Here is a 26,193-nt window from a genome sequence, read left to right on the forward strand (position 1 = left end):
ACAATATGCAAAAATCTAATTAACAAAGCCCTTCTGAAAAGAAAAAAGTGTGATGCTAACTTCTTTTTTTTTCCTAAAATACTACTGATAAGGAAACACTAGAAATCAACAGCCCAAAATGAAATCTTATGTACCTATGGTATTTTACTAAGCATTACTCTGAAGCAAGTAACGTGAAGGTCTTGAAAACGTGCAATCTGTTAAGTAGCAAGTAGTGAACAAAACTTTTCTTTTTCTTTAATAAAGCCAAGACTTAAAAACAAGTCTTACAATAACAGATAGCTCAAATAGTCATATGTAGGTATGTATTACACACTGTAACAGCAAACCTAAAGAACAGAAAAGACTGCTTGAAAATCACTGTAAATTCAGGTCACAATTCATCTTCTCCTTTTCACATTAGGATCATATCTGCAACAAAAAAGAAAATTTGTCACAAATAATTAAAACTTAATGATATTCAAAGTTAACAATGTGATGCAAATAGCTTTATTATATATTTGTAACAAGGGATTAGTCGGCGTTCAGTCCCTTCCCTGACTGCACTTCTATAATTAACTACAGTTGCTACAATTTGACTGAAGGACGCACAAGCCAGAGCCTGTGCATGAACTACAGCTAGCCTTTACTAAAATCTTCACTGATTTCCTAGCTACTTAAAATCTTTACAGTTGAGGCATCAACAAGTTTCCCCAACCCTTTAATGTCCCAACATTAAGTGCCTTACTAAAGAAAACAAACCAAGCAACCAAACAAAAAACCGCCAAAATAAAAATTAAGAAGGGGAGGGAAGGGAAAGGGCTACCATATATTCACAGCAATGTATATTTGGGCACAACTCAATCAGATAAAACCCTTCTGCTGCTTACTACTTCCACATAAAAACAGTTCCTTGCCTTATCTTCTCTTCTATACAGCTTCTGATTGATTTTTACTAATTTAGATCTACTTTCTGGATATACTGGTCACCCGATTTACTGCAGTATGTTTACAGTTTGCCTCTGTTTGACACTGCTATCCCTTAGCCTTCTCTTTCTCTCCATTTGGGCTTTATTTCCCAAAATCCTGCATACCTTCTTTGGAATTTTGATGTATTTTGTATTCATGCATGAATAATGTACAGACACAACTGAATGATCAGGCAGTTTTACTTCCACTAATTCTGCTCTCATTCATCAAGACTTTTTTTTGCTTAGACAGGAAAATGTGATAACTTGTGAGCCAAATTACATCACTACATAACTAGAAAGGTATTAGAAGTCACTGCTGTTGCTATACAATTCAGACCAGCAGAAATGAAATGTGTACCCTTTGAAAGAAATGCTCTATTATTAAATGTTAATTAACAGAGCAAGCTGTTAATGCAGTAGGATTTTCTGAATGGCTCATACACACGTTGACATGCAGTATTGTGTTTCTTTGATAGTGATTTGGATAAAGACATCTTTCTTCACCATACTTATTTTTCTACCTAAATGCACTATTTTTAGTATTAGTCAAATGCATGGCAGGTGATAAGTCAAACAGTGGTGGCTTTTTCACATAAAAACTGAGAAAATAATGAAATCTTTGCTAAATATGAGATCCTTATATTAAATCTCAAAGCATTTCTTTGAATTTATTGCTATAGCATTGTAACACATCAGCTGTAACATTTAAATATGTCCTGGACACCAAATCCTGGGGGGGGGACGGGGGGGGGGGGGGAACAGCAGAGAGAAGTAGATAGGAGAAGGGGGTGATATGTGATGGACTGCCTTCAGGACTTCAACCCTGTCTGTGATGGGAGATGCTGACACCGACAGTCATGAACATCTTTTCATAACCTCCCCCACCTCACCTCCAGCCATTTTCCATGTTAAATGAAGCCTGGATGTTGTTTTCCAGACAGAAAGAAATCAAACAATATTATCAGAGAAAGGAAACTATGCAGTGCCCGTGGCCTGAAATGGAAAAAGGACTACAGAGATTTCACTACTGTGGAGTGAATGCACAAAGAAACAAAAGACCTTGCTGGAACAGGCAGTGAAGGATACAAAGGGCTATTAACGAACATAACCCATTTATCTGTAGTCCTAGCAGATAGTACGATACGCCTTCCCTTCCTCCTCCATCTCTGAAAGTACTCAGCAGCAGCTGAGGGCACAGCTTTTCTTCCTAGCTCATCTCTACCTTGGAGTACTGCATGACTTTAATGGCACCTTCAAATGCAATTTTCATGGGAAACTGTAACTGTTACCATTAGCATTATGGCAAGTAGTTTTACTCAGGATTAAGGACAAAATTAGAAGTAGGTTACAAACTGCTGAACACTAAACTGCCTGTTTTAATAGTTTTGACTATGGAAACTTTTCTAAGTACAACTGTCCTAAACAATAGTTGAGAGTTGAGATAACAAGTTTTCTAAGCATGAATGCATACAAATTATCTAAGTTGCCACTGCTGTGTTTTGAAAGGCTAAAATTAATCAAGATATTTTGAACCAGTTAATATGCCAGCACAGCAATCAAGCTGCATCATGTTTTTATAAATGTCTTCATAACTGATATATATTTAAGGGCTGTACGGCAGATGTAAAAACTGGATAAAGTAGCAAGCTTGGCTTAGAAATCTATTTGATTAGAGTGGTGAAAAATCATTAAATTAGGATTACAATTGAAAGTAACTGGACAGGAAATCAACTGACTAGAATGAATCCCTCTTTCAAAAAAGAGATTAGGGAAAGCGGTAGACGACTGAAGTGAGGGTTATTAAAAGAAAAATGCTGAAACAGAGCGTGTTTTAGAGGCAAATACAATGAGTTATGGCAAAGAGCAGTGGTAAACAGCAAAGGTGAACCTGGACCTACCAAAGAAATATCTCAAACTCCCGTGACATAAGCCCTGATTAAGACAGAATTAATCACTCTACTACACAATCAAGAGCATAGAATGATCAGTGTAAAAATGCCTCCTCTCAGTCTGAAAAATGGAAAGATGGTAAGGCACTGAGGGGGTTTCTAACAAAAAAAAAACCCCAGGTACAAGCTCTTTCATTGCGAATGAATGGTTTGAAAGCAGCTTAAGGTCTCAAAGGGATACGGGGGCCATACTAAAGGATTTATTTAGTTTTGTGGGGGTTTAATTTTTATTTTTGTTTTAAATTCTGAGAATCATTACTTCAAAGATTAAAAAAAAAAAAAAAAGCAAGCAGTCCTGCCAATCACTTTCTCACAGCTGTTGTTTAGCTCCCTCAAGTGACAGGGATAGATAAGTGCTATGGCCAAAATGAAAAAGTGGCAGACCCATCACCTTCTGCTTCGCAGTTCAGATGACTGACTACGTTACAAGATCAAAACCTTCATTAGGCTCTAGCTAATGCTAATGGTGAAAAGCCTGACCCGGGAATCTCTTTCAGCCTCTGTGAACAATCAAGTTTGCGCATATCAGCCAGGAAATAGCAACATTTTTGTTTGAGAATACTCTTATTAAAAAACTATAGCAAGTCTGAATGAAATTCAAAGCTTCAGGTATAAAAAAAAATTGAGTTGTTGAGTCATTGTGGCTATATTCCATACATGGGGAATACATGAGATTTTGAAAAGAACAGTCAAAGCAGTCTTTTACAGAATTGGAATTTGTCCAAAAAAAAAAAAAAAAAAAAGATGTGATGCAAAAAATACACATTTTCTAAGTACAAACATAAAACTCTTACCTAAAGAGATCATCAGCAAGTGATTCTTCTCTTGCACGTCGGTTCTGTTCCTGAGAAAAGATGTTTACTCAATATTTGACATTAAGGATGAAGCTAATGAACAAACTATATAGAAGAAAAACATATTCCTGCACTAACACAGATTTTCCTAAGAAATGTTTTCTCTAAGTACTCCATTCAGTGCATATTCACATTAGGTGATATATTTCACTACTCAAGTTTGGCTACTGCTAACAACTCATTGAACAGAGTTGTTCATGCAAGATAGCAATTTTGGTCAGAAATATGTTTGGGGTTTTTTTTAAGCATCAGTAGAGAAACAGGGAAATTTTTATCTGGTTATTGGTGCATAAAGGGAATTTCAACCAGCATTATCTATACGCAGGGGTTAAAAACAAAGGACAATCAAAAGTGTTGATGTACGGAGACCTCAGTCAGACTATGGAAGCAGAATACATATCATGAGAATACATCAGCAAGTATCTTTAAACAAACTATTGGAAAATGAAAGTGCTAGAAAGCTGCTATGATAAAATATGGGTTTTTTAAAAAACTTTTACACACAAAAGGTCAAGATTTTTACAAAAGAAAAAACACTGAATTTTTCTTACTAATATATCTTCGGTATACTCCCAACAGAATTTTACTCTGGTATTTTCGTATCAAGAGTGCTGTATGACAATTTGAACATAGTGAACCATACAGAAGCTCTTTCTAGCTCCCTGTCATAATTTTAGAAGTCACAAGTTTCCATAATGCTTATTTTGCTTATTAAAAAAAAAATTCTAAATTACTGATTTTTGCTTTGAATCAGTATTTCTGATAACGTGAGTGTCAAATGTAAAATGAATTCAAATAATCAGCAAAAAGATGAGTCTTACCACTGACCTTTGACTTTCAGTAACTTTTCTAATGTATATGATCCTATGAGCATGTGCACAGCTCATTGGCTGAGGTTTTATTTCAAGAATAAAATTCTGAAGTATTTCACAGTTTGGTATGACCACTTAAGTCAGTCAAGTTTTTGTTTGATCATCTTCAAGTAGTAATTCCTTACCTCCATTTCTTGCCTTAACCAGTCTTCGAGTTCAGAATTCTTTTTAGCATGGTGAGCAATCAAATCTAACCCTCCAATAATATATGGAAGTTGTCCTGCCCCTGGATAAGCTACCTGTTTGGACAATAAATTATTACAATTACAATGCAAGGCAAGCACACTGCAAGTAGAAGGTCTGTTTTAATATATTCAGAAAGTCTATTCAGTTATCACAGAAGTCAGTCAGTCTTCCTTTGCATAACATTTAATTAGAGATCATATTTCAGAGTCTGAAGTGAAAAAGCATTTACAGAAAGCTATTCACTCCCTTGTTTTACCAACAGAAAAACAAAAGCTGACAAGTTACATATCCTAAATAAAGCTGATAGTACATTAAAGAAGTTTGAAAACATCAGAAATTGATTTTTACCAACCGATTCTATTTTATTGTCAGAATAAATAAGCATCTATTGCAAAATAGTAGAAAAGGAAACACTATCAGAAATGTAACGTTATCTAAAAATGAGAACATACCACCAGAAAACTGGAAGTTGCATTGACTCACGCTCTACATAATGTTTTACTGAAATGCATTTCTAGTAATCTTATACCATTTTTTTTATTATTGTTAATATCAGCTGAAGTGGTATTTTTACACTGAACACAGAATCTTCCTGAAATTATCTTCGGTACCCAAGCAAGTAATAATCTAACTTTTGTAAGATACTACATTTAGTTCCGTTTAGAAATCCAGGATTTATTAGATAAAATGCAAGACACTGAATCAGCACATACTTTATATGCAGGTTTTTGGAGAAGTCAAATTGCTAGCATTGTGGAGGTACAACCGGGAGTTATGGTAGGCATCACTTAATGACTGATTCCAAGTAACAGCTTGGAATAGAGAGTACAAGTACCTTAATAATCTAGCACAAGGTAAGCCTTCGTCAGCCTGGTACTGCTTCAGTCAATTAGCAAAATACTTGTTAACAGTGTAATATGGTATTTAAATGGTTTCCTTCTGCAGTTACTATACATTTAAAAATTCTTATATAAAATATGTCATAGAATGGTTTGGGTTGGAAGGGACCTTAAAGATCATCTAGTCCCAACCCCCCTGCCATGGGCAGGGACACCTTCCACCAGACCAGGTTGCTCAAAGCCCCATCCAACCTGGCCTGGAGCACTTCCAGGGATGGGGCATCCACAGCTGCTCTGGGCAACCCCTGCCAGGGGCTCACCGCCCTCACAGTCAAGAATTTCTTCCTAATACCTCATCTAAATCCACCCTCTTTCAGTTCAAAGCCATTATCTCTTGTCCTATCACTACGTGTCCTCAGAAAATGTCCCTCTCCAGCTTTCCCGTAGGCCCCCTTTAGGTACTGGAAGGCCGCTAGAAGGTCTCCCCGGAGCCTCCTCAGGGCTGAGCAACCCCAGCTCTCCCAGCCTGTTCTCACAGGAGAGGGGCTCCAGCCTTTTGATCACCTTTGTGGCCCTCCTCTGGACTCAATTCAGTAGGTCCATGTCCTTCTGATGTTGGGGGCCCCAGAGCTGAATGCTCCAGGTGGGTCTCATGAGAGTGGAGTAGAGGGGCAGAATCACCTCCCTCAGCCTGCTGGTCATGTTTCTTTTGATGCAGCCCAGGATATGGTTGGCTTTCTGGGCTGCAAGTGCATACTGCTGGTTCATGTTGAGATTCTCATCCACCAACACCCCCAGGTCTTTGTCCTCAGGGCTGCTCCCAAACCATTCTCCACCCAGCCTGTACCATGCTTGGGATTGCCTCAACCCAGATGCAGGACCTCGCACTTGGCCTTGCTGAACTTCATGAGGTTCACAAGGGCACACCTCTCAAGCCTGTCAAGGTCCCTCTGGATGGCATCACTTCGCTCCAGTGTGCTGCTCACACCACAGCTTGGTGTCATTGGCAAAATCACTCAGGGTGCGCTCAATCCCAGTGTCCATGACACCAACAAAGATGTCAAAAGGAGTGCCGGTCCCAGCACCAACCCCTGAGGAATGGCACTCGTCACTGGTCTCCACTCAGATGCCAAGCTGTTGACCACTCTGAGTGAGACCATCCAGCCAATTCCTTATCCAAGCGGTCCATCCATCAAATCCATGTCTCTCCAGTTCTAAACTGGATGGTCTCAATTCCTTCGATGGTCTCAAACCCGACCTTCTCCTATAGGAAGTGGCTCTTCCATTCTCCCAGTCCCTGCCCTTGCCTTCTGCGACTTGGGCGGTGTGGCTGGAACACTTGTTGGTGAAGACTGAGGTGAAAATGCCATTGAGTACCCTCAGCCTTCTCCATGTCCCAGGTAACCAGGTCTCCCTATTTCCTTCCAGAGAGGGCCCACATTTTCACCAACACACCTATAAGAAGCTTTTCGTGTTGCCCTTCACGTCCCTGGCCAGACTTAATTCTGTCAGAGCTTCAGCCATCCTAACCAGGTCCCTGGCTGCTTAGACAATTTCTCTATATTCCTCCCAGGCTACCTGTCCTTGCTTCTACCCTCCGTAGGTTGACTGTACTTCTACAGTCTTGACGCAATACTTAGTAGTATTTTTAGACACTACTTTTAAATAGTGTCATCTTGTGACCATTTCAAATACACACTAACCTTTTTGAACTTTTTGAAATTTTTCTTTCCCCCGTAGCTGGTATTTCCAGTAAACTGACTGTTGTGTCTTGGATGGCTGACAACCAACGATCTGAACTCAGTCAACAGAAGTCTGCTAGGAAGATTGCTGGAGTCATCTTGCAGTTCATTGTGGTTCTTATGTGGGAAGAACAAGGAAGGAGCACTTCAAGTGTGTAACAGACATACTGAATATCTAACAGTATAAACTTTAGAGAAAGAAATTACCATGAGCACAGCTGAGGCAGAAGTTAGGATTACAAAAGGGTGAGAGGAAGCACTAGCAGTACTAGAGGCCAAGAAAATAGAAGTACTTCTCAGCCTCCTTACAGAGTACCAACAGAGCTGGGAGCTCAGTAGATTTTCTTTCTCTCTTATTTACATCTGTTGAAAAGACCAGCTCATTAAGAAATGCAGTAATAATAACGAAGTCAATGTACCTCATTTCATCAGGATTTTAATTTTTTTTTTCAATATAGCTAATATCTAATAATTACTTATTCTTCCTCTCACCTTGTCTCCTACCTGGACTAATTTAATCAAGTGTACTTACTCTAACGGAAACTCCAGCTAACTCCATGGAAGAAAAAGTTGGATGTCTCCAGGTCAATTCTAGCCTACAGATTTACCATTCAGGCCAACTTTAGGGCTGTAAGCTGGATCTGATCAATGAAGCAACGTTTTCTTGTACATAAGAATGCTCATATGCCAGCAAGTCTACGTGCACACTTTGCTGCTTGGGGCTAGATCTACACGGATTAAAAAGGAAGTCTGGGTACAAAACAACGTCGCAAGTAATGTTAAACTATCTTCGTGAACAGCTCCAGCCCAGATATTGTATAGTTGTTTGTAGCAAAATATAAACTGAACGTCCCTTAATGTGAGCTGTCCCTGCACTTGGTATACCTGCACAGCATTCCTGCCATTACAAAAGCATGCAATGAACTACAGTTCACTGTCTTTTCACAGTCAGTAAGCTAAACTGTACTAATCAAATTTACACGTGATTTTAAGGAGCACAATCTTCAGAACATCCTTTATGCTGAAATATGATCCACAAAGACTATGTTCTTAAAAGCAAAATTTTGATGCATTTTATTAATGCTTCTCAAAGTTCGCTGTTCAAACTAACAATTAACTGGTTTCTTACCAAGACTTGCGACTCCTGCTTGATGTCACTTTTCATTTCTGAAGTTAGAACTGATCCAAGTTCCTCTTCATTCTATTTGATTAGAAATTATTTCAAATGTAACACTGAAATTAAATGCAAATGTAATTACATAAAATTGTTTTCTGCTATTTTCAGTGGAATAAGCATTTTCAAATCTATACAAATATTTAGACAGAAAAGAAACTGCACTGTACATTTAAATTTTTATGATTTTATGTACACTGTAACAATTGATGGGGTTTTTTTCTACTAAAAAAATCACTATTATTTTCTCACTTTTTTTTTTCCTTATACCAGTAGCCAGTATTGTCCATGTGTACAATCTTCAGAGTCCTGCCATGTTCTGGAAAACACTGTAAAAACTTTTGAATATAAAAAGTAGCATTTTCAATTTTGTATGCTAAGTGTACATGTCTGCAGGAAGGAAATTTCATTACTAGGACAAGAAAGTATTCTGCAGATTGCTTTCCTCCTGTAGTTTAAAACCAGATTTGCCTTTCACAGATTATTTTCAACGGTAAAAAAAAAAAATCAGATCAGTTTTAAGCAACCTGTAGATTTTGAGTCACTCACATTCTCTGTCTTGCCAGATACATGAGGCGCATCTATACTTGAAGAAAACAGGCAACATAAATATGCCTGTGGAGCTTTATCATGAAATCTCCTTCCTATTCCACTGGAAATACAATTTATGAGAATAAAGTACGTCATTATTAAACTATTAGAAGACTTTCTGTCAGCAAAAATCTTTTAAGTGCACATCTGAAAAAATAACAATTTAGTTATACATAAGAATTTGTTTTCCCTCATGATCCTGACAAGAAGTTAGACTAGAAAAACTTCCCAGGCCACAACAAAATTCGAAAGACTATTCCAAGCAGCCATTTCAGTCTCTCAGTACAGTCAGACCAAACGGAAAATACCTCCTCTCTGATAGGATGCAGAGCAAGAAATAAAGATTCTCTACAACTGTAAGATTTAATTGGTTTTTTTTAAATTTGCCTGTTATTAACACACAAAAACCCAGCACTATAATGAAGTTCAAAATTCACACTTTGCCAGAAGCAAGCTCTAGTAAAGTATCGAGAGAAGAGTGTTAAGCTGGACTGAGCTAAGGATGCACAGAAAATTACTAATTATCATGTGATTCAAGGTATCTTGCAAATCCCAACTACTCACACATACATTCAAACTGATTCTCAGAAACAAAATCAGAGAAATAAACAAGAAAATTAATCACAGGCTGTATTTTGGTTTGGAGTTTTTGTTTGTCTGGGTTTGGGTGGTTTGTTTTTGTTTTTTTAAGAGGACATTAGTGATTTGAATTGCCTCATACAGGAATTTTAATAATCTTTCACGTGACATCTAGAGATTCTGACTTGAAAGATGCTGGACACTACTGTGGCGTTCAACAGAAGAGGTCAACTAAAGGTCTCTTCAGAAAATCCATTACATAAAGGTAAGTATTATTTTAGTATAAATATCAGCATTATAATTAACACAATAACATACAATTTGAGAGGTTTTTCTTGGACCAGGGGTATATTCTGCTGTTCTATCCACAGTACTTAGGCAAAAAGAGAGGAAAACTCAGAATACAAGCAGCTTTCAGTTCACAAAGAAACAACGTCCTGAAGAATGAAAAACATTTAGATAGGCGTAACACTGCAACGTTCATGTGTAGCAGATACATCATGTCAATTTTTACTTCAGAGTTATTTGGGATGCTTAAGCAAACAAATTTTACAAAGCTACTTTCTGTATGCAGGCAGCCTCATTCTTAAAGAAACTACCTAAATTCTTCCACCACAGTTGTAAATTTCAGTATTAGGTACATGAGAAGAATATGGCTTACCAGTATTTTATTATCTTGCCTCTGCTTTAAATTTACTTCTTGAATCCTGCCTCCTTTGGCTTCCAAACATTTTTTTTTCCGTGCGTTTCCTTGAGCTTCCTGGTCGTGATCTACCGTTTGATCTTCCCAGTCTAGATCTCTGCTTCCGAACACAATTTCTAGTGCCTCTGTATCTTCAGATAAATCACTGAACTCCTTTCTCTTCTTTGGTGCATGCTTTTCACTAGAAGCAGTTTTAGTGTCTCTTTTATCGCTTGTTAGTTTGCCATTTTCCCTCATGAGCTCTACACCTGTGTCTTCTAACCCAAATTTTGGGTTTCGATCCAGGATGTTATTTTCCTTTTGATGCTGTTCTGCTTCACTGTTCCCCACTGATGAAGCTGTGGGTTCAGTGCACTTGGAAACAAGCAATGACCTTTCCTCCAGTTTTGCTAGTTTGGGTTCAGATGTTTGTTCTTCATCTCTTTCCCTTAGCCAGAAAGTAATTAGAAAAGAAATTAGAAAAGCATTTTTGAATATGACTAGCGTCATCCACAACAGCTTCCCAGGGTTTTAGTGGCTGCATTGTGAAATTCGAACATAAGAGCCCTTGAAAAAAAGCTTGCCATTCCAGGAAGCTGATCCAAAAATTACATTTTTAAGTACGTTTAGAATTAAATGTACACGCCTTGAGTTAAAATTATTTTTCAGAAACAACACCAACAGAACAACAAGGTAAATAATGTCAAGAGCATTTCAACATACCTTTTTCTAGCTACCTGGAAGTAATTTGTAATTACATTAGACTGGTGATGTGAAGCACACTCACTAGGTTTATTAGCTTCTGAAATTTTAGATGGTGAGACAGGATGACTTTGACTAAATCCTGATGTTCTGTTTACTCTAGCCACCGATGTTCCTGCATTTGCACTGCCACTTGTGGTAGGGTTTCTCTTTACAGCAGTTACGTCTTGGAAAGCCATTTTGCCCCATCTATCCATCTGGGGAGTATCCTCTATCATCATACTACATTAGAGAGAAAAAAAGTGAAAACACAAGAAGTTACCACAGAGATACACCGTAGAGTACCACTTTTTAAATTGAACATACTTATAAAAAATATAGGTGTACTTAAACTGTAAAATCTGCTACGATAAATACAGTTTTATAATTGTGGAATGCCAGTCAAACAGTCAAATCAGATATGCAGCATCTACATTTGTATCCAAGAGTCACGTAAGTCCTAACGTGATGCTTTCTACCACTCAAAAGCAGAACTCCTCTCACTGCAGACAAGTTGCAGCAATTTAGTTAAGTGCCATTTCTAACAATCTATCTCTTTGCCCATAGCAATGATAGAGCTCCTCTGCCACAAAAGATTGCTTTATTTGCAACTATTAGCTTAGAAACTATTTCCATGAATACTTTACCATGTCTGCTTTTCTGTTTCTGTGTCAGCTAAATATACTGTGCTGTTATTTGCAGCAGGTGGCATTATGGTTTCATCCACAGCCAAGCTCTGGGAAATGGCTCTCCTTGCAACAGCTGGTGCAGGAATACCTTTAGTTACAGCTGCAAGATCAACACGTAAGAATGAAAAGGTTAGTATCAAATCTGTGTTTCTTTGCAAGCGTTGTCACACATCAGTAACTGATCAGGTGAGATTTTTGTAAAATGGCCTTAAAGCCATTTTAATAAAACTATTAAGCAGATTTACTAAAAAAAACCTGAAAGAAACAGTTCTAAAGGGCCATATTCTGGGGTTCAGTTTCAGTCAAACATTCCACTGAAGTCAGTCATGGAATTTTGCTTAAATAAAATGAAGTATAATGGGAAATCATATATTAATATGGACATAATGTAATTAATAAGCCATGCAACAAATTTTTTGCAAAACTGTCAAGAGCACAAAATTCCTCACATTTACAGCTTTACGATGGTATCTAACATGATTATTATACAGAATACAGAACCAATATTTGAAATAAAAAAAAAACTTTAGAATAAATGTCTTCTACAGCCAATTTCCCCTAATGTCTATAGTCAGGGGATTGCCTTAAAACATCCTTTGCTGCCTTCTATTTAGTTACTCTCAGTATTTCTCTGTAAAACAGAAAGAAGTGTATATACAACATTTATTTATATTCTTTCCTTTCACGTGTCCTTGTTTCACACATTTCTTCTCCAAGTCAAAAGATAATAACATCTACTATTTTAACATGCCTCATCATGCTTATAGATACATTTTTTAATTACTACTCATCGCTCAGCCCTTTTACATTTTTCCTGCATCTTGTTACGATTGAGACTAAGGTAACAGTATTACCCTTTCAGATGACCCATTCTATATACATTCATTCATTTTTTCCTACCAAGAACAACATATAGACACACCTAGCAACTACATCTTATGTATTCATTGCTATTCATTGTTCTGAGACAAGATCAGAGGAAGTAATCTTGTTTACAATCCCTTTGATTTGAACACTTACATGGAAGGTTTTTTTAAGTCCCAAAAAATATTTGCTAAGAGGGAACAAATGCTAAACTCTAAACACAGCTATCCTTAAAAGCCTGACATATAGTACATTCACACAATTCAATCAGACAACTTAATTTCTATCCAATTGTAACATACAGACTGGAAACAAGAATCAGCATGTTTGATATATTCAGATGTCTGCAAGGTCAGTATCTTTGTATCTTTAAATTCAATCTGATAATTATTTTGTATTGCTTCCTAAACTAACTGGATAGACAACAGATCATATAGAAGTTATTCATAGAATACCAGTCAACCTAAGTATTTTTCAGAGCTCTGCCAGTACTGCACGTACATCTTTCTCTCTTCAAAATACATTTTTGAGTAAGTAATGTTCCCATATGTAAAGGCAAATGTATGGGGGTTTTGTTTGATTTTTTTTTTTAAATTATAGGATTTGCTACCTGATACAACACTTTGTAGAACAGAATAGAACATAAAATTATACACAGAACTTTGAACATTTTACAGAAACAAAACAGTAACAATTTTGGAAGATACATGAAAAGAGAATTAGAGAAACAAAACCTCTTTCTGTCTCTCAAGCATTTTTGTTAGTACTGCATTAGCAAATACAAATTAAGTTTCAAGTCAAGACTTGGAACGCCCACCCCCAAACTATTACTTTAACAAACATGGCAATCATGTAATTGTTTTTACTTCTTACATTAAGATTATGTTTGATTTTGAACTGTGTGTGGGGCAGATGAATTTTCCTAAAGCAAATCCTTTTTTGGAAAAAAAAAAAAAATCAAACAAAAAAATCAAACAAACCCAAGCTTTTACAAATTAATTCCCTTCCTATTCTTTCACTTTCTAACATTCATCTTTTACCTCCCTGTTACTACAGCCTTTTCATAAAAGATAGAATAGCATGGAGTTCAGACTACCACATATGTATTAATTCAACAAAAATGTGAACTTCAGAAGATTCTTTTAAAGTACCTTTCCTTTACAAACCAATGTACTATATGTCTGCTTTTTACGCTAGTTTTAGATCTGTACTTTTTTAATTATGAGTCTTAGATTTAAATTTTCACTGCAGTTTATTGCCAGACCATTAAAAAAGCATCATTCTACTTTAGTGGTCTTGCAAAGCAAGACAAAAGAACATAAGCAGTTGATGCCCCTTTACAAAAAGAAATAACTGCCTCTCTAATGCTGTTAACTTATTACTACCCTTCCAATTACCTTTGTTACCAGCATGGTTTTGAGGGTTGCAGAATTTTTCTGTAGACATGAAGATAACTGCCAGTCCAATTTCGGCTTCAGGAATCGCCCTGAGACCCTTGCTGTTAACATAAAAAAAAAAATGTAAGAGAGACCGAAAAAATTTGTTTATTAATACAGAATTGGACCTGAATAGGTGAATGGGCACAGATATGACAAACTCCACTCCTCCTTTCAAAAACCATCAGTCTACACCACAATTTTCAAATACAGTAAATCAACATAATTATCCATGATTACACCCATGTCCTATACATATGAACTTCCAATTGCCTGCTGCTGTAGCCACTGTCTAGTCCCAGTAATCTGGCTAATGCATCTCTCCCTAGTGGATTTCTGGGCATTTAACCAACTGCGCTCTACCTCTGATTGAAAAGTGTGAATGGAAAAGTGACTTGAAAGATTTCAACACTTATTACAAATCAACTAAGCACACATACCCCTCTTTTGTACTACTGCCATAAGAAAACCTTGAGTACAGTTCCCTGCATTTCTGCCATAAGAAAACCTTGAGTACAGTTCCCTGCATTTAGCAAGAAAATTCAGGGGAACTAGGTTTATGTATCAGGTTAAGGACTGGGATTTTGTTTTCTTTCATTGTTTTAATAACATGAAAATCCTAACATCTATAAAACATGCACTCCACCCTCTCACACAAAACCTACCACCAAAATAAAAACTGATTTTCAAACAGAAGCTACTCTTCAGAAACACTGTATACAAATAATTAAGACAGCAACGAACCACATGTCCTCAAGATGCCATTTCATCTGTCTTCCATTAAATACATATATTTATTGAAAAAAGCATAGATAATATATTCTAAGAATGGAAAATAGATCAATTTTTAACTTGTTTTAATAGAAGAAAAACCACTTGCTGTCTGTAATTTCAAAGCAGCTTCATTACAGTAACTTTTTATAGAATTGGATCCTCTGAAAAACAAAAGAAGAAAACACAAACCCCATCAAATTCTCACAGAACTGCCAAGTCCTTTTTTCCCTGCTTCAAGAAATTTTAGTTACAAAATACTTAAAAGCAATGAAGAAAATGCCCTCTTTATAAGCATCCTACTGCTTCAGTATGCATGCAAACACCATGACCAAATCTCTGCAGAAATTCTGAAATTACCCTACTGCTGTACAACAGAACAATGCTGCACCTTTGCAAGATAGTCAGAATGGAATCAGTCCAGTTTCTCAAGGAGTCAGATCCTGGGATCTGAGAGTCTGCCAACCCCACATCAACAACACAAACTTCTGGAGAAACTAGTGAAGATGTTTCTTTTCTTCCTTCTGTCATCAGCTTTGCTTCCCCGCCTCCAAGAATAACCACTGGACCCAGTTTCTTGTGCTAAAGAGAATGCAAAAAAAAAAAATAAATCTTAAAATACAGTCAGTTTGTAAGTATCAGCATAATGAACTACCAGCATAATGCTTATCACTGACGTACTAATGCAGATGTGATGTGTTCTGTTTCTCCCCCTGTATAGGCCACTGTATTTTAACAAGAGAAACACAAAGAAATCCTTCTTTCCTGATGAACCCAGAATGAGTGTGAATTCAAAGAGAACCTGTGCCTAGCTAGCCCTCCAATATTTCTGCAATGTAAAGCCTGATTACCTGCTTGGCAGTTAGAAATACAAAAGTTTTTCCACTGAATATTTTTTTCCTTTCATGATGCTCAGATAAATCCAGTTGTTCAGTGCCAATGGAAGGCTCATCAACTGGAGGATAAAAGCTGCAAGAACAGAAAACTAAAGTTACAAAATTCAGATTTACCCATCAGTACTCGCTCATATTCCTTCCCATTTTAGAGTAAAGCTCTAAAGTTAAAATACTGCATTGCTCTGTTAAAACTATTTATATAAATATTTTTTTCAAAAGATTGTTAAGAAGAAACAGAGCCTCTAATTTCTCAACATCTAAGTTACGACCAAGAATTCTACTTTGACTAAGAGGACAAGACTTCTAGGAATGCATTCGACCTATCCACTCCACTTTAAGTATCTGCTGTACACTGTACACATATCTGTATTTTCCACTAACAATACTGACAAATGTGACTGCGACCTTCTGCACTTAACTCGAGCTAACAGTAAAACTCCACACATAATTAGTCATCTTGCTCCCTCTACCCTTGAGGTGCAGACAGCCACCCTCTCCTTCTCTTCTGCTGGATGAAGAAACTGTGTACCACTACAGTAGATGACAGCCTACTAACATGACAGAAAATAAGTAGACTTTTCTTGCTGGTGGGATAGAGAACTGAACTGATTCACACTGCAGATTCTCAATTGTCTTCTCCAATACAAGAAAAGTGATCACAAATTCAGCTGGGGAACAGACAGGGCAAAAGCAGAATTCTCCCCTGAAGCTCTCATTTTTGTCACGGCCTGTGATCTCTGCTCCAGTTAATGATGGCATGCCCCCATCATAAAAAGCCTCTAGAGTTAAGACAAGCACGTGACTGATAATTTCAGGACAGTATTTACAGAATCTTTAAGCCACAAATTCACTACTACAACAGTTCTGATAGAACAAGGTGCACACTAGAAAGAAGGGAAAACATAGGTCAATTTAAAATCTATACTATACTACGTCTGTACCCAAACAGCAGTTTGTGTACTTACTCTTGCTGATCACAGAGCTACTTATCTTTATTCTGACTGCTGATTATACATCCTTCTCATACTACTATGCAGGGAAAAAAAAGATGCTGAAACACACTCCCAAAATCTACTTCAACAGAATAATAAATTACATATATAGAGACATAAGTACACTTGGATTTTTTTTCTCATTTATGCAAAGATTAGCAGATTCTAAGCAAGAAACATACTCCACAAAATACTGAAATATTGTTATTTAAGACCATTTTACCAGACTTTTACCATCTGTAAACATATAAAAATTCTTCAGACACTGTGAATGTTCACATACTTATAACTGAACGCAAGAATAAGCATATAAATTTTCTATTGCATTCACCTGTAATTCAATCATGATAAGCTAAAATGTACTATACAAGCACACTTCATTTTAAGCAATCTTTGTTCTTTTGTGTTCTTCATAATCAGTTCCTGAAGCTTTACATACACAATGGAAATTAACCAGCCTGCAACTATCAGGTTTTGAAAAACTAGGATTTGATAAGTTTCAGCAACCTATTCAAGTCTGTTTATAAAAATACTGTTGCATTGAAATAGACATGCTGAAGTGTACTAACTGCAAGAAATAGGGCAACTCAGATTTTAGTTACTAGACCAGAAGACTTCTGATACTGAGTCCCATAAAGACAGTTATTAACCTAAGATAAATACAGGGGGCAGTCATCTTTAAAGACCAAAGGATGAGTAAAAAGGGAAAACCCGCAGTTTCCATTACTTTGGAACTGGACTACAGTTTCTCTATAAACACATTTCAAACCTCCGTTTTTATTTCAAACCTCTGTTTTTTAATTTCAGCAGGAAGCTTCAACTGATCATCTCTTCAAAGAAAACTTTGACTTGACTTTGAAACTCTTACCCAATGCTGATCTAAGCTCAAAAGGCAACATAAGTCTTCTTCCATCTTAGGATTCTGAAGTGCTCCTTGTACTCTCCCCCTATAAGCTCTGAACAGTAACACCATTATCCAGAAAAGGCCTTCTACAGTCTTGAATCCTTCAATAAATAAATTTTGACTCTTGATGAGTTTCTGTTAAAGGCTCATTTATTTTCCTACTTTTTCAAAGCCCTGCACTACTTACACTGGACTGTTATTTCCTACAGAGCTGCACTTATGCAGCCATTAGTGAAATCTTTGGTTATTGTTCTTCCTTGCATAGGTCATCAGAGTACCAGAACACTGGAGTAATACATTTCACCATAAAAAGCCTCAAGTAAGAAGCCCCACATTCATACATGAACTGCAGGTTTGCAATTCTGTGAAGCCTTAGTGTAAACAAAAAGAAGTTTTAATTTTTTTTAACTTTAAGATTTTATTTCCCTAAAACTTTTTGGGATCAGCTCTACAGTAGTAATGAAGATTAATTAACAATGTCACCCTGTATTACCGCATTGATATACATTTCTTATTTCATAAGTATTCAAACTAGTATTGCCCCAAGTTTAGTGTCTTGCGCATGTAGCAGCTCAGGTCATCTCTAGCTACAATGCACAATGTAGAGATTCCCTGTGAAAGTTAAAACCATTTTTGGAAATTGAATGCAAACAGCTGCTAAGTAAATTTTCAGAATCTTCTCACAAGCTACATCTTAAAATACCACCTATTTAAAATACTGTAATTAATTTAAATATAGATCTATTACACCAGCTGTTCCATTTAGCTTGATGCAGAACTCTCTCTTTGAAAGCTACATCATGCATATACTGCTAATGTCACTAACATTTAGTCAGCTCAATTCCTCCAAGAATCTTAATAGTTAGCAAAAATATTTGAGGGAAACATATCCATCTGGTTTTATTTTAGAGAGCACTTAATAGCTCAGTTATACTGTCACTCCTGTATCAAAAGAAATGGACAAACATGTACCCTAGTCTCAGGAGCCCAAGGCACTGTCTGCTTGTTAACAGACAGTAACAGCAGTCTTACAGCTAGGCAATGTTAGACCAAGCAAACTTCTGACTGTACAACCAATTGTTAGCACCTCTAATAAAAAAAACAAAACCCAAAAAACTGCCAGAAAACATTCACACACCCTCATAAAACAATGTAGAAGTAGAAAGAAAAGTTGCACTCCATGAAGAATCCTCTCTTCCAAAACTGAAGACCCAATGAGTTTTAAGCCACTCACAGGTGACCGATTTGACTATTATACAAACCCCTGCAAACATAAAACAGCATCTAGAAACTAAAGACTAGTTGCTACCAATTGCTCCAGATTGGCACCTGTATTGTTCTAACAACATATTGTCACATTCTGCAAAATACATTTTACCACCTATCAAGTGCAGCTTATTGCTAATCCTCTACAGCTTTGTTTCCATTACTGTGTGTACACCATTGAGGTTTGTTTAGATGCCCTTTTCCTTCCAGCCCTGTTCTTCAAACTACACTGTTTGTAGTTTGTAGATACCAATGACTATCATCAGACCTCCTAAAGAAAATAAATTGCTATATTCTAACATGGATGGATGGACAAGTATCTTGTACATATGTAAAACCAATCGTGACTTGATTCTTCTTCACCACTTATTCTCCCCTACTCAAATGTCTGGTGTTCAACATCCACCTGGTTGTTGGATGTTGAAACATCCATGCAGAAAACAATACATGCAGAACAATCATAGTGTCTTAAATGCATCTGAAGTAATTTCACAAATTTTTCTCATTGTACACTGACATTAGAAGTTCAACATGTTATTTTTCAAATGCCAAGTACTATTACAATTTCCTTTCATTGTGTATTTCATTTCACAGTATCTTCCAAAGCAAACAAAGAAAAGAAGCGATTAAAAAAACTACAGGTACCCACACAGTTTACCTTTTAAAAAGACAGAATGGATATTTCTCACCTGCATTAATCAAAAATCAAAATAATAATTAAAAAGCCCACCCAAAAAACAAAACACAACTGTCTCCCGTTTCAGGTAAAAATCGTAGCAATACAGGCTCAGATGGAACTCTTGTATACAAAAATGGGCCTATTTTATACTTTTCTACATAGAGAAAATAACCAAAAGGGCTATTCTACAGTACTTAATTGAAAAAGGAATTCTTACTTTGGAACAAGTTAATTTAGCCATGAAAACAATGAGTATTTTATTCTCACATAGGGAAGACCAATGCACATTAATCTTACTTCATCTCTAAACAGATAAATTAACCACCCCTGCTATTTCAGGGAATTCAATGGTAAGCCTAACTCTATTTTGACCAAAGTTTACAGTAAACTCAGTAACTAACTGCATACTAGGAAAAAATGTCTACATAATTAAATACGCTTGATATAATTTCTTCAATAAATTTTTAATTTTCTTTATTTTTATGCATCAATTCCCAAAAGAGTTTAAAGGTTGCTTCAAACATATCAACAAAACAAGTTCCTACTTAGAACTAGTAACATCTCTAAGCATACAGTCAATTCCAAGAGCTCATTTTATAACTCTTGGAGACAAGAGCAAGAAAATTGCCTGAATATTAACACATGTGCCATATTAAGCATTCTTCCACAAATAAAGTTACTGTAAATCACACATTTCGTCAAATATGATCAGATAAACATGTAGGTTTTCAATAATCTAACTCCCTTAAATTTAATTATGTGACAATGAAAACATGACACTTACCTTTCATGATTTGGCAACTGTTGCCTGGACTGAACAGCTTTGATGAATTCAACAAAAAACTCTGGTTTTAAAATTGGTCGACCACAAATTAAAGCACATATAGTCTGAAAGAACAAAAAAATGCTTATTTACTGTATGGAAAAAGTTCAGCTAGAATATGGTTCAAATGACATTAGCCTTTTAAGATCTGAGATATGGAAAACATCACACAAATAAAACAGTACTGTATTTTGCTACTGAAAACCAGGATTGTTTTGCTTCTAACAACCTAGCTTTTAATTGCCGTCTTGTCCAAAGTTATGAAAATGTACAAGGCAACTGATGAAAATCAGCAAGTCTTCAAAACTGGCTTTTTTCATTTTATTTCCCTCCAACCTCCCATCAACACATAACCTCTTTCTAAACTTGGATGAGCTAACTTCATAGCTTTGTAGAAGAAAATCTTGAGCAGGTCTAGAATTTAATTTGCTTTTGTGGGAAAACTGCAAAGCAACACTATCAATATGCAAAAGCTCAACCTACCTTAACAGTGACTTTTACTGAAACCATTACAAGGTGAGTACAGTCTTTTGTCCATTCATTCACTACAAGGCCTCCAAGCTGCTGGATGGCTCGATGTAAAGCACTTTTCTGAGCTAAATCTAAACACGAGGAGCAGACAACCAAAGGTTCATATTCTACTCTGCAAAGAACAAGAGAATTGCTGTAGTTATTTCAACCAATCATTACGATGAACAAAGCTGACTTAACTATCACGTTTGTGTCTCAGGGAAACCTGAAGGAAAGAAAACCAAAACCAAACAAAAAACCACACACACAAAAACACCCATACTCTTACCCAGATCAAAGACTATGCTTTAAAGTTTCCTGAAGAAAGTAAATACTGATTTTTATTCCAAAAAAGTAATAACATTTTGACTTAATGTCTGAAATACTTCTAAGGACTTTTGGGTCTTTCACAGATATCACATAGAATTCGTGCTTCAAAAAAACACAGGGAATATCAGATGAAATTGAGTGTGTTCTTCCAAAGGCAGAAGTATGCTTAATAGAACAGTTCATGAACAGATTAATATTGAAAAAAATTCTAAGAGCTGTAGAATGCAAATTCAAGCAACTTTTTCCTAACATTGCCATTACTCTTGACCATAAGCTTATTTGTATTTGTAGATCTTCCATATAGAATTACAGCATATCAAATTCCAGGATTTGATTCGGTTTAGTTTACAAAGCAGAAAGAAATTTAAATTATCTTTCCAGTACAACAGTCATGATGAATCATGCCATGAGACCAGATACTTGTATCATATTTCAGGTACATATTCAGGTTTATCTAAAATACCAAAAATAATTTATTGTCATAAGTGGAGGGAGATGCATTTTTTTCTGTCAGAAAATACCAGCAGCAGTGACAAAACTGAGTCACATTTTAAGGAACAAAGCCAACTTCTGGTGGCTTTAACACTGATTTTAATGGTCATCAGAATTTGTTCTATTTACCCACAACTTAACTTCAAGGAGTGCTTCCTATATGCAAACATAGCCCTGGCTACCAAGTTACATTTGAAAAGTTAGCAAATTGGGTTCACTACAAAGAATGCACGCATATGTCACAGCAACAAGCATTCAGCATGTCAGTTCTTCTCTTGTTACATTATCAACAGTGAACGAGGGCTCAGACAAGCTCTCTCCCTACCCTAAACTTTGTTTAGAACTATTTGTTTCAGGATGTTTTTCTTTGCCTAAGATGGCTTCACTGCACATGTATGAGTACAAACACTCACTGTACATGATACAACATCTTCCAAAATGCCAATGCTTTACTATGAATAATTTTAGTTTCTCAGTGTCAAAATAAATTACATTATTAAATTAAGTAATGGAAAACCATTGCAGAAGCAGGTGTGGAACACAGGCAAAATACTGCTCACCTCCTTTGCTTTCTAAAATCATCACTGCTGTATCGCTTGATGAGTTGTATGATGTGCTAAAATACTCTTTTTAAAAACTGCAATTTTCTACTTTGCATTTTATAATCAAAGCACTTACCTAAACTTGCTCTCAAAGACTCCAAAGTTGATTCTGTCACCAGACTGCAAAGACACTGAACTGCCATTGAGTTTTGATCCATTAACAAAGGTACCATACTTAGATGTATCTGTTACTGTTAATACAGGGACTGAGAGAGATTGGCTCTGAAAATAAACATAAATAGCCATTATAGTTTATCAGAATGAAATAATTTTCCTAGAAAGAGGTTACTACCATTGGGGATCAAAGCACTAGATAAATAAGAAAAAGCTCATAAAATACTATCTTAAATAAACACTTTGTACAATGAGATTGCCTACACATAATTATTCACCTTCTGGTTTTCACCTGTGAAGAAATAAGAGAAAACATACATATTTTTAGCTTCAGAACATCTGTGCTTCTTACATTCAGTCCTTAGGGAGGCTGTGCAAGGCCCAAAGCCTCTGCCAGTGCAACTTAGCAAGGCTCTGAGATTCATTATTGACGCTTTCACCTTCCATTAAGCCTTGGCATAGGTGCTCAAGTCACTTTCCTTCACTTCCTTCCACGAACACTGCTAGTCTTCCACAAGTTCCAAGGCATGGTGACACCAGCACATCTTGAGAAGAGATTAGATACTTTCGTATTTCCCAAAAGGATCATAAGCCAATGAGAACACCGTCAGCTTGTTCTCATGAAATTTTGCCAAATAGTTATACGCTATTTGCAGTATTAAAAAGACAAATACATAAAATGTATTTAATGTCAAACACTATACACAGTTACATAAATGAAATTCCTGCTGACCAGCTTCAAAATGTCCATAAACATTGTAACATGTAAACGAGAGTAAACTGCTGCTTACTAATTCTCCTTGGGCATTTTTCAGTCCCCTAAGCAAATACAGAATTCATGATATGGAACGAAACACGAACTAAGCCTGCAGTAAGACAACTGAAGTGCTTCCCAGAACCAAGATCTAAAACTTGTCTAGATAATAAAATTTAACTGTATCATTTTCCTGCTGTGATTCTTTTAATACAAATTCCTAGTGAATCTTTACTCTGGGATAAAAGGGAGCTTGGACTAGTAGAATTACGCCACTAAATTTCTCAACACAGGCAAGCAACACCGAGGAAAAAAAATAAAAGTAAAGATTAAGGAAAGACAGGTGATCTGCGGTTCTATTCCAAGCTGCAATCAGTGAGCGCAAAATGAGAGTATGTATGGTCATGGCAGACCGAATTATCCACACAGTACATTGATATACAGTAAAATGCTAGCCACTTACAGGGGTTGTTTCAGGACGATTTACTGTCAGAACTGCATGACTTCGACTGATGGACTGGTCATCCTGAATTAAAATTGCACAGTTTTTGCGTCCAATAATATATTCCGTACCACTTAAAAGCCGGTATGGCTCTCCTGAAAATAAACAAGAGACAGAAAAATACCAATTTACAAAAAACTCCAAAATACCCAAAGTACTTAGGAAACATTCAGAAGTTTGTAATATATCTAAAACTCAACTTTGTCATGCATCATTTATTAGTCTGACTAGAATTAGGCATTTAGTTTATAGACAAAATGTCTTTCTTCCCCTCTCCCTCCCTTTGTCCATTATAAAAGGATACATTTTATGATAAGCAAAGCAGGATACATTTTATGATAAGCAAAGCAGTTACGAAAGTGGCAACGCACTTTTTTTTCAAGGACAATATACTTTTACTTTTTAACTTCTCTCTTGTATTATTTCTTGAAGATTGTTACATATAGAAAAAGAACAAAAAAATAATTACAATATAAGATAACCTTCCCAAAACACAAGTTCTCAGGGTGCTGAAATTTTCTGAAGATATACTATTTACACAACTTACTAAGAGGTTCAGAGGAAAATGTCCTGCTAACAAATGTAAGAAGTTCTGCAATGTAAATCAGAATGATACTTGGTAAGTTCAGTCTCTGACCTATGCTTTAGCTCATTCTTGGTATCTCTCATCTAGACCATGTGGTGGCTTCTCAGTGGATGGCTTGACTACATCTGGTCAAGAGAACTAGAAATGTTTCTTGACGAAAATGATATCTACAGATTAAATCCTAGTTCTCAGCCCTGGGCAAATAACTTTCCAAATATAAACTGCACAGAAAAAATCATTTTTAATATGATGCTCCCAGTGTTTCAGCTCTTGAGCGAGAGTCTTCCAGGCTGTAAGAGGTAAGTCTGTTCAACAGAATTCAGTAGGTACTGTTGCTACTAGGAGATAAACCAAACACACAATAATAACTCCCAATGAATTAGGAAATAAAAGGCAGATGCAGTTGTGATAGGACTACTCATTATACAGAAAATATTTAAGTCAAGAAGAAATTTATGTATTACACGATACACTGATAACTTGATAATAGTATCAAAGCTCCTATGGATAAGAAAACTGATAAAATAAATGCACAGTGGCAATTCAGTTTCAAAACTCTGCACTCAATAATCAACACGATGTTTTAAGTTCAACACTTGGCCCTTGAAGCATCAACATAATATTTAGGCATCTTTTCTGAGAGATTCCTGAAGCTCACTTCTGCCTCAGAGCTCAGCTCCTCGGGTACTGTAACGGGGCCCTGCACCCCGCCGGCTGCGGCAGCGCCCCAGGACACCGCAGCGGGGCTCGCAAAGCGAAAAGCCCGATCAAACCTAACAGGAGACCGGGTCTGCGGCGCCCACGGGAGAAACGGCGCCCCAGGTGCGGCCAAGCGCCCAGAACTCGTGTCACCGCCGGGCCACAGCGGGCCCACGCAGCCCTGCCCGGGGAGCACGGCAGGACGCCCGGGGAGCACGGCAGGACACCCGGAGGGCCGCACGGCCGGAACCCCGGCACTCGCAGCGAAGGGCCGGGCCGAGGCCCGCCGCCGCCGGACCCTAGCTGGAGCCCAGGGGTCTGCGCTCGCCCCGGGCAGCCGCGCAGGCCGGGGCGGGAAGGACGAGCGGGCCGCGGTGCCAGGCCCGAGCCCGGGCGCAGCCTGCCGCTCCCTCACCTCTTCCCGCGGCAGGCACCAGCTTCCACATCCCGGAGGGAGGCCAGGAGCGCCTCAGCGGCAGGAAGCGGGGAGGCGGCTCGGCCCTGCACCCCCCGGCGAGCCGGGCCGACGCCAGCAAAGGAAGGGAAAGGAAGGAAAAAACCCCGCTCGCTGCCGGGGACCACCGCGTCGCTGCGGGCGAGAGCCGGGCCAGGGGAAGGGAGGGGAGCAGAGAGCGCCGGCTGCCGGAGGCGGGCAGCCACTGCAGCTGGGGCCCGGCGCGCAGGCGCGGCGGCCTGGGGCCGCGTGGGGCGGGGGCCTGCCCGGCCTCGGGGAGGTCCCTGGTTTCCCACCAGCCGCGCTTGGCGTCTCCTTCTTTCACCCGTTCTCGGCCTAGGACCACGCTTCGGCACCCCCGGGAGCTGCCGGTTCCCCTGCCCGGTGACAGCTGAGGTCGGGACTGACAGCCCTTGGCCGAACCGAGGGGGGTCCCCGGGCCGCGCGGGCGGGGCGCAGGTGGGGGCCGCAGGTGAGGCTGGGTCGGGCCGGTGAGGCCTGAGGAGCCCCCAGCCCACCCCGGCAGTCGTGTCCCTCTGCCCTAGCCTTCATTAGGCACTAATGCCCCTAACCAAACGCATAGCATGAGGAACAGTAAATGCGACAGAGATTCATCTTATACGTGAAAGCAACTTTTGGATAAAAAGAAGAAATAAACTTCCTAGAATTTT

At 37.9% G+C, this 26,193-nt stretch overlaps 1 protein-coding gene across 3 annotated transcripts; it reads right to left on the bottom strand.

Moving 5' to 3' along the window:
- Positions 1–215: 215 nt before the first annotated feature.
- Positions 216–25,680, bottom strand: NBN (nibrin). 3 transcript variants are annotated; one of them, XM_040586224.1, is made up of 16 exons: positions 25,484–25,680; positions 23,745–23,878; positions 22,490–22,635; positions 20,963–21,122; positions 20,441–20,544; positions 15,771–15,888; positions 15,311–15,501; positions 14,110–14,210; positions 11,807–11,948; positions 11,142–11,402; positions 10,398–10,866; positions 8,522–8,593; positions 7,354–7,509; positions 4,751–4,864; positions 3,694–3,743; positions 216–411 (listed from the first exon to the last, which is right to left on the bottom strand). In XM_040586224.1, exons 1-16 carry the CDS (start codon positions 25,512–25,514, stop codon positions 381–383), a joined length of 2,280 nt encoding a protein of 759 aa, XP_040442158.1. In that variant the 5' UTR covers positions 25,515–25,680; the 3' UTR covers positions 216–380. The 3 variants fall into 3 exon arrangements, with proteins under 3 accessions (XP_040442158.1, XP_040442159.1, XP_040442160.1); XM_040586225.1 differs by lacking the exon at positions 25,484–25,680 and adding an exon at positions 24,421–24,790 and having other exon boundaries at positions 20,963–21,117; XM_040586226.1 differs by lacking the exons at positions 216–411; positions 3,694–3,743; positions 4,751–4,864; positions 7,354–7,509; positions 8,522–8,593 and adding an exon at positions 8,611–8,895.
- Positions 25,681–26,193: the final 513 nt, after the last annotated feature.

Source organism: Falco naumanni, chromosome 3 (assembly GCF_017639655.2).
Source record: "Falco naumanni isolate bFalNau1 chromosome 3, bFalNau1.pat, whole genome shotgun sequence".
NCBI classification, from domain to species: Eukaryota; Metazoa; Chordata; class Aves; order Falconiformes; family Falconidae; genus Falco; species Falco naumanni.

Coding starts and splice junctions, on each gene's coding strand:
- NBN (XM_040586224.1), bottom strand. CDS start 25,514: ATGTGGAAGCTGGTGCCTGCCGCGGGAAGAG. Junction 4,865..7,353: donor ATTTCAAAAAGTTCAAAAAG/GTTAGTGTGTAT, acceptor TTGTCCAAACAG/GTAGCTTATCCAGGGGCAGG. Junction 3,744..4,750: donor GGTTAAGGCAAGAAATGGAG/GTAAGGAATTAC, acceptor ATCTTTTCTCAG/GAACAGAACCGACGTGCAAG.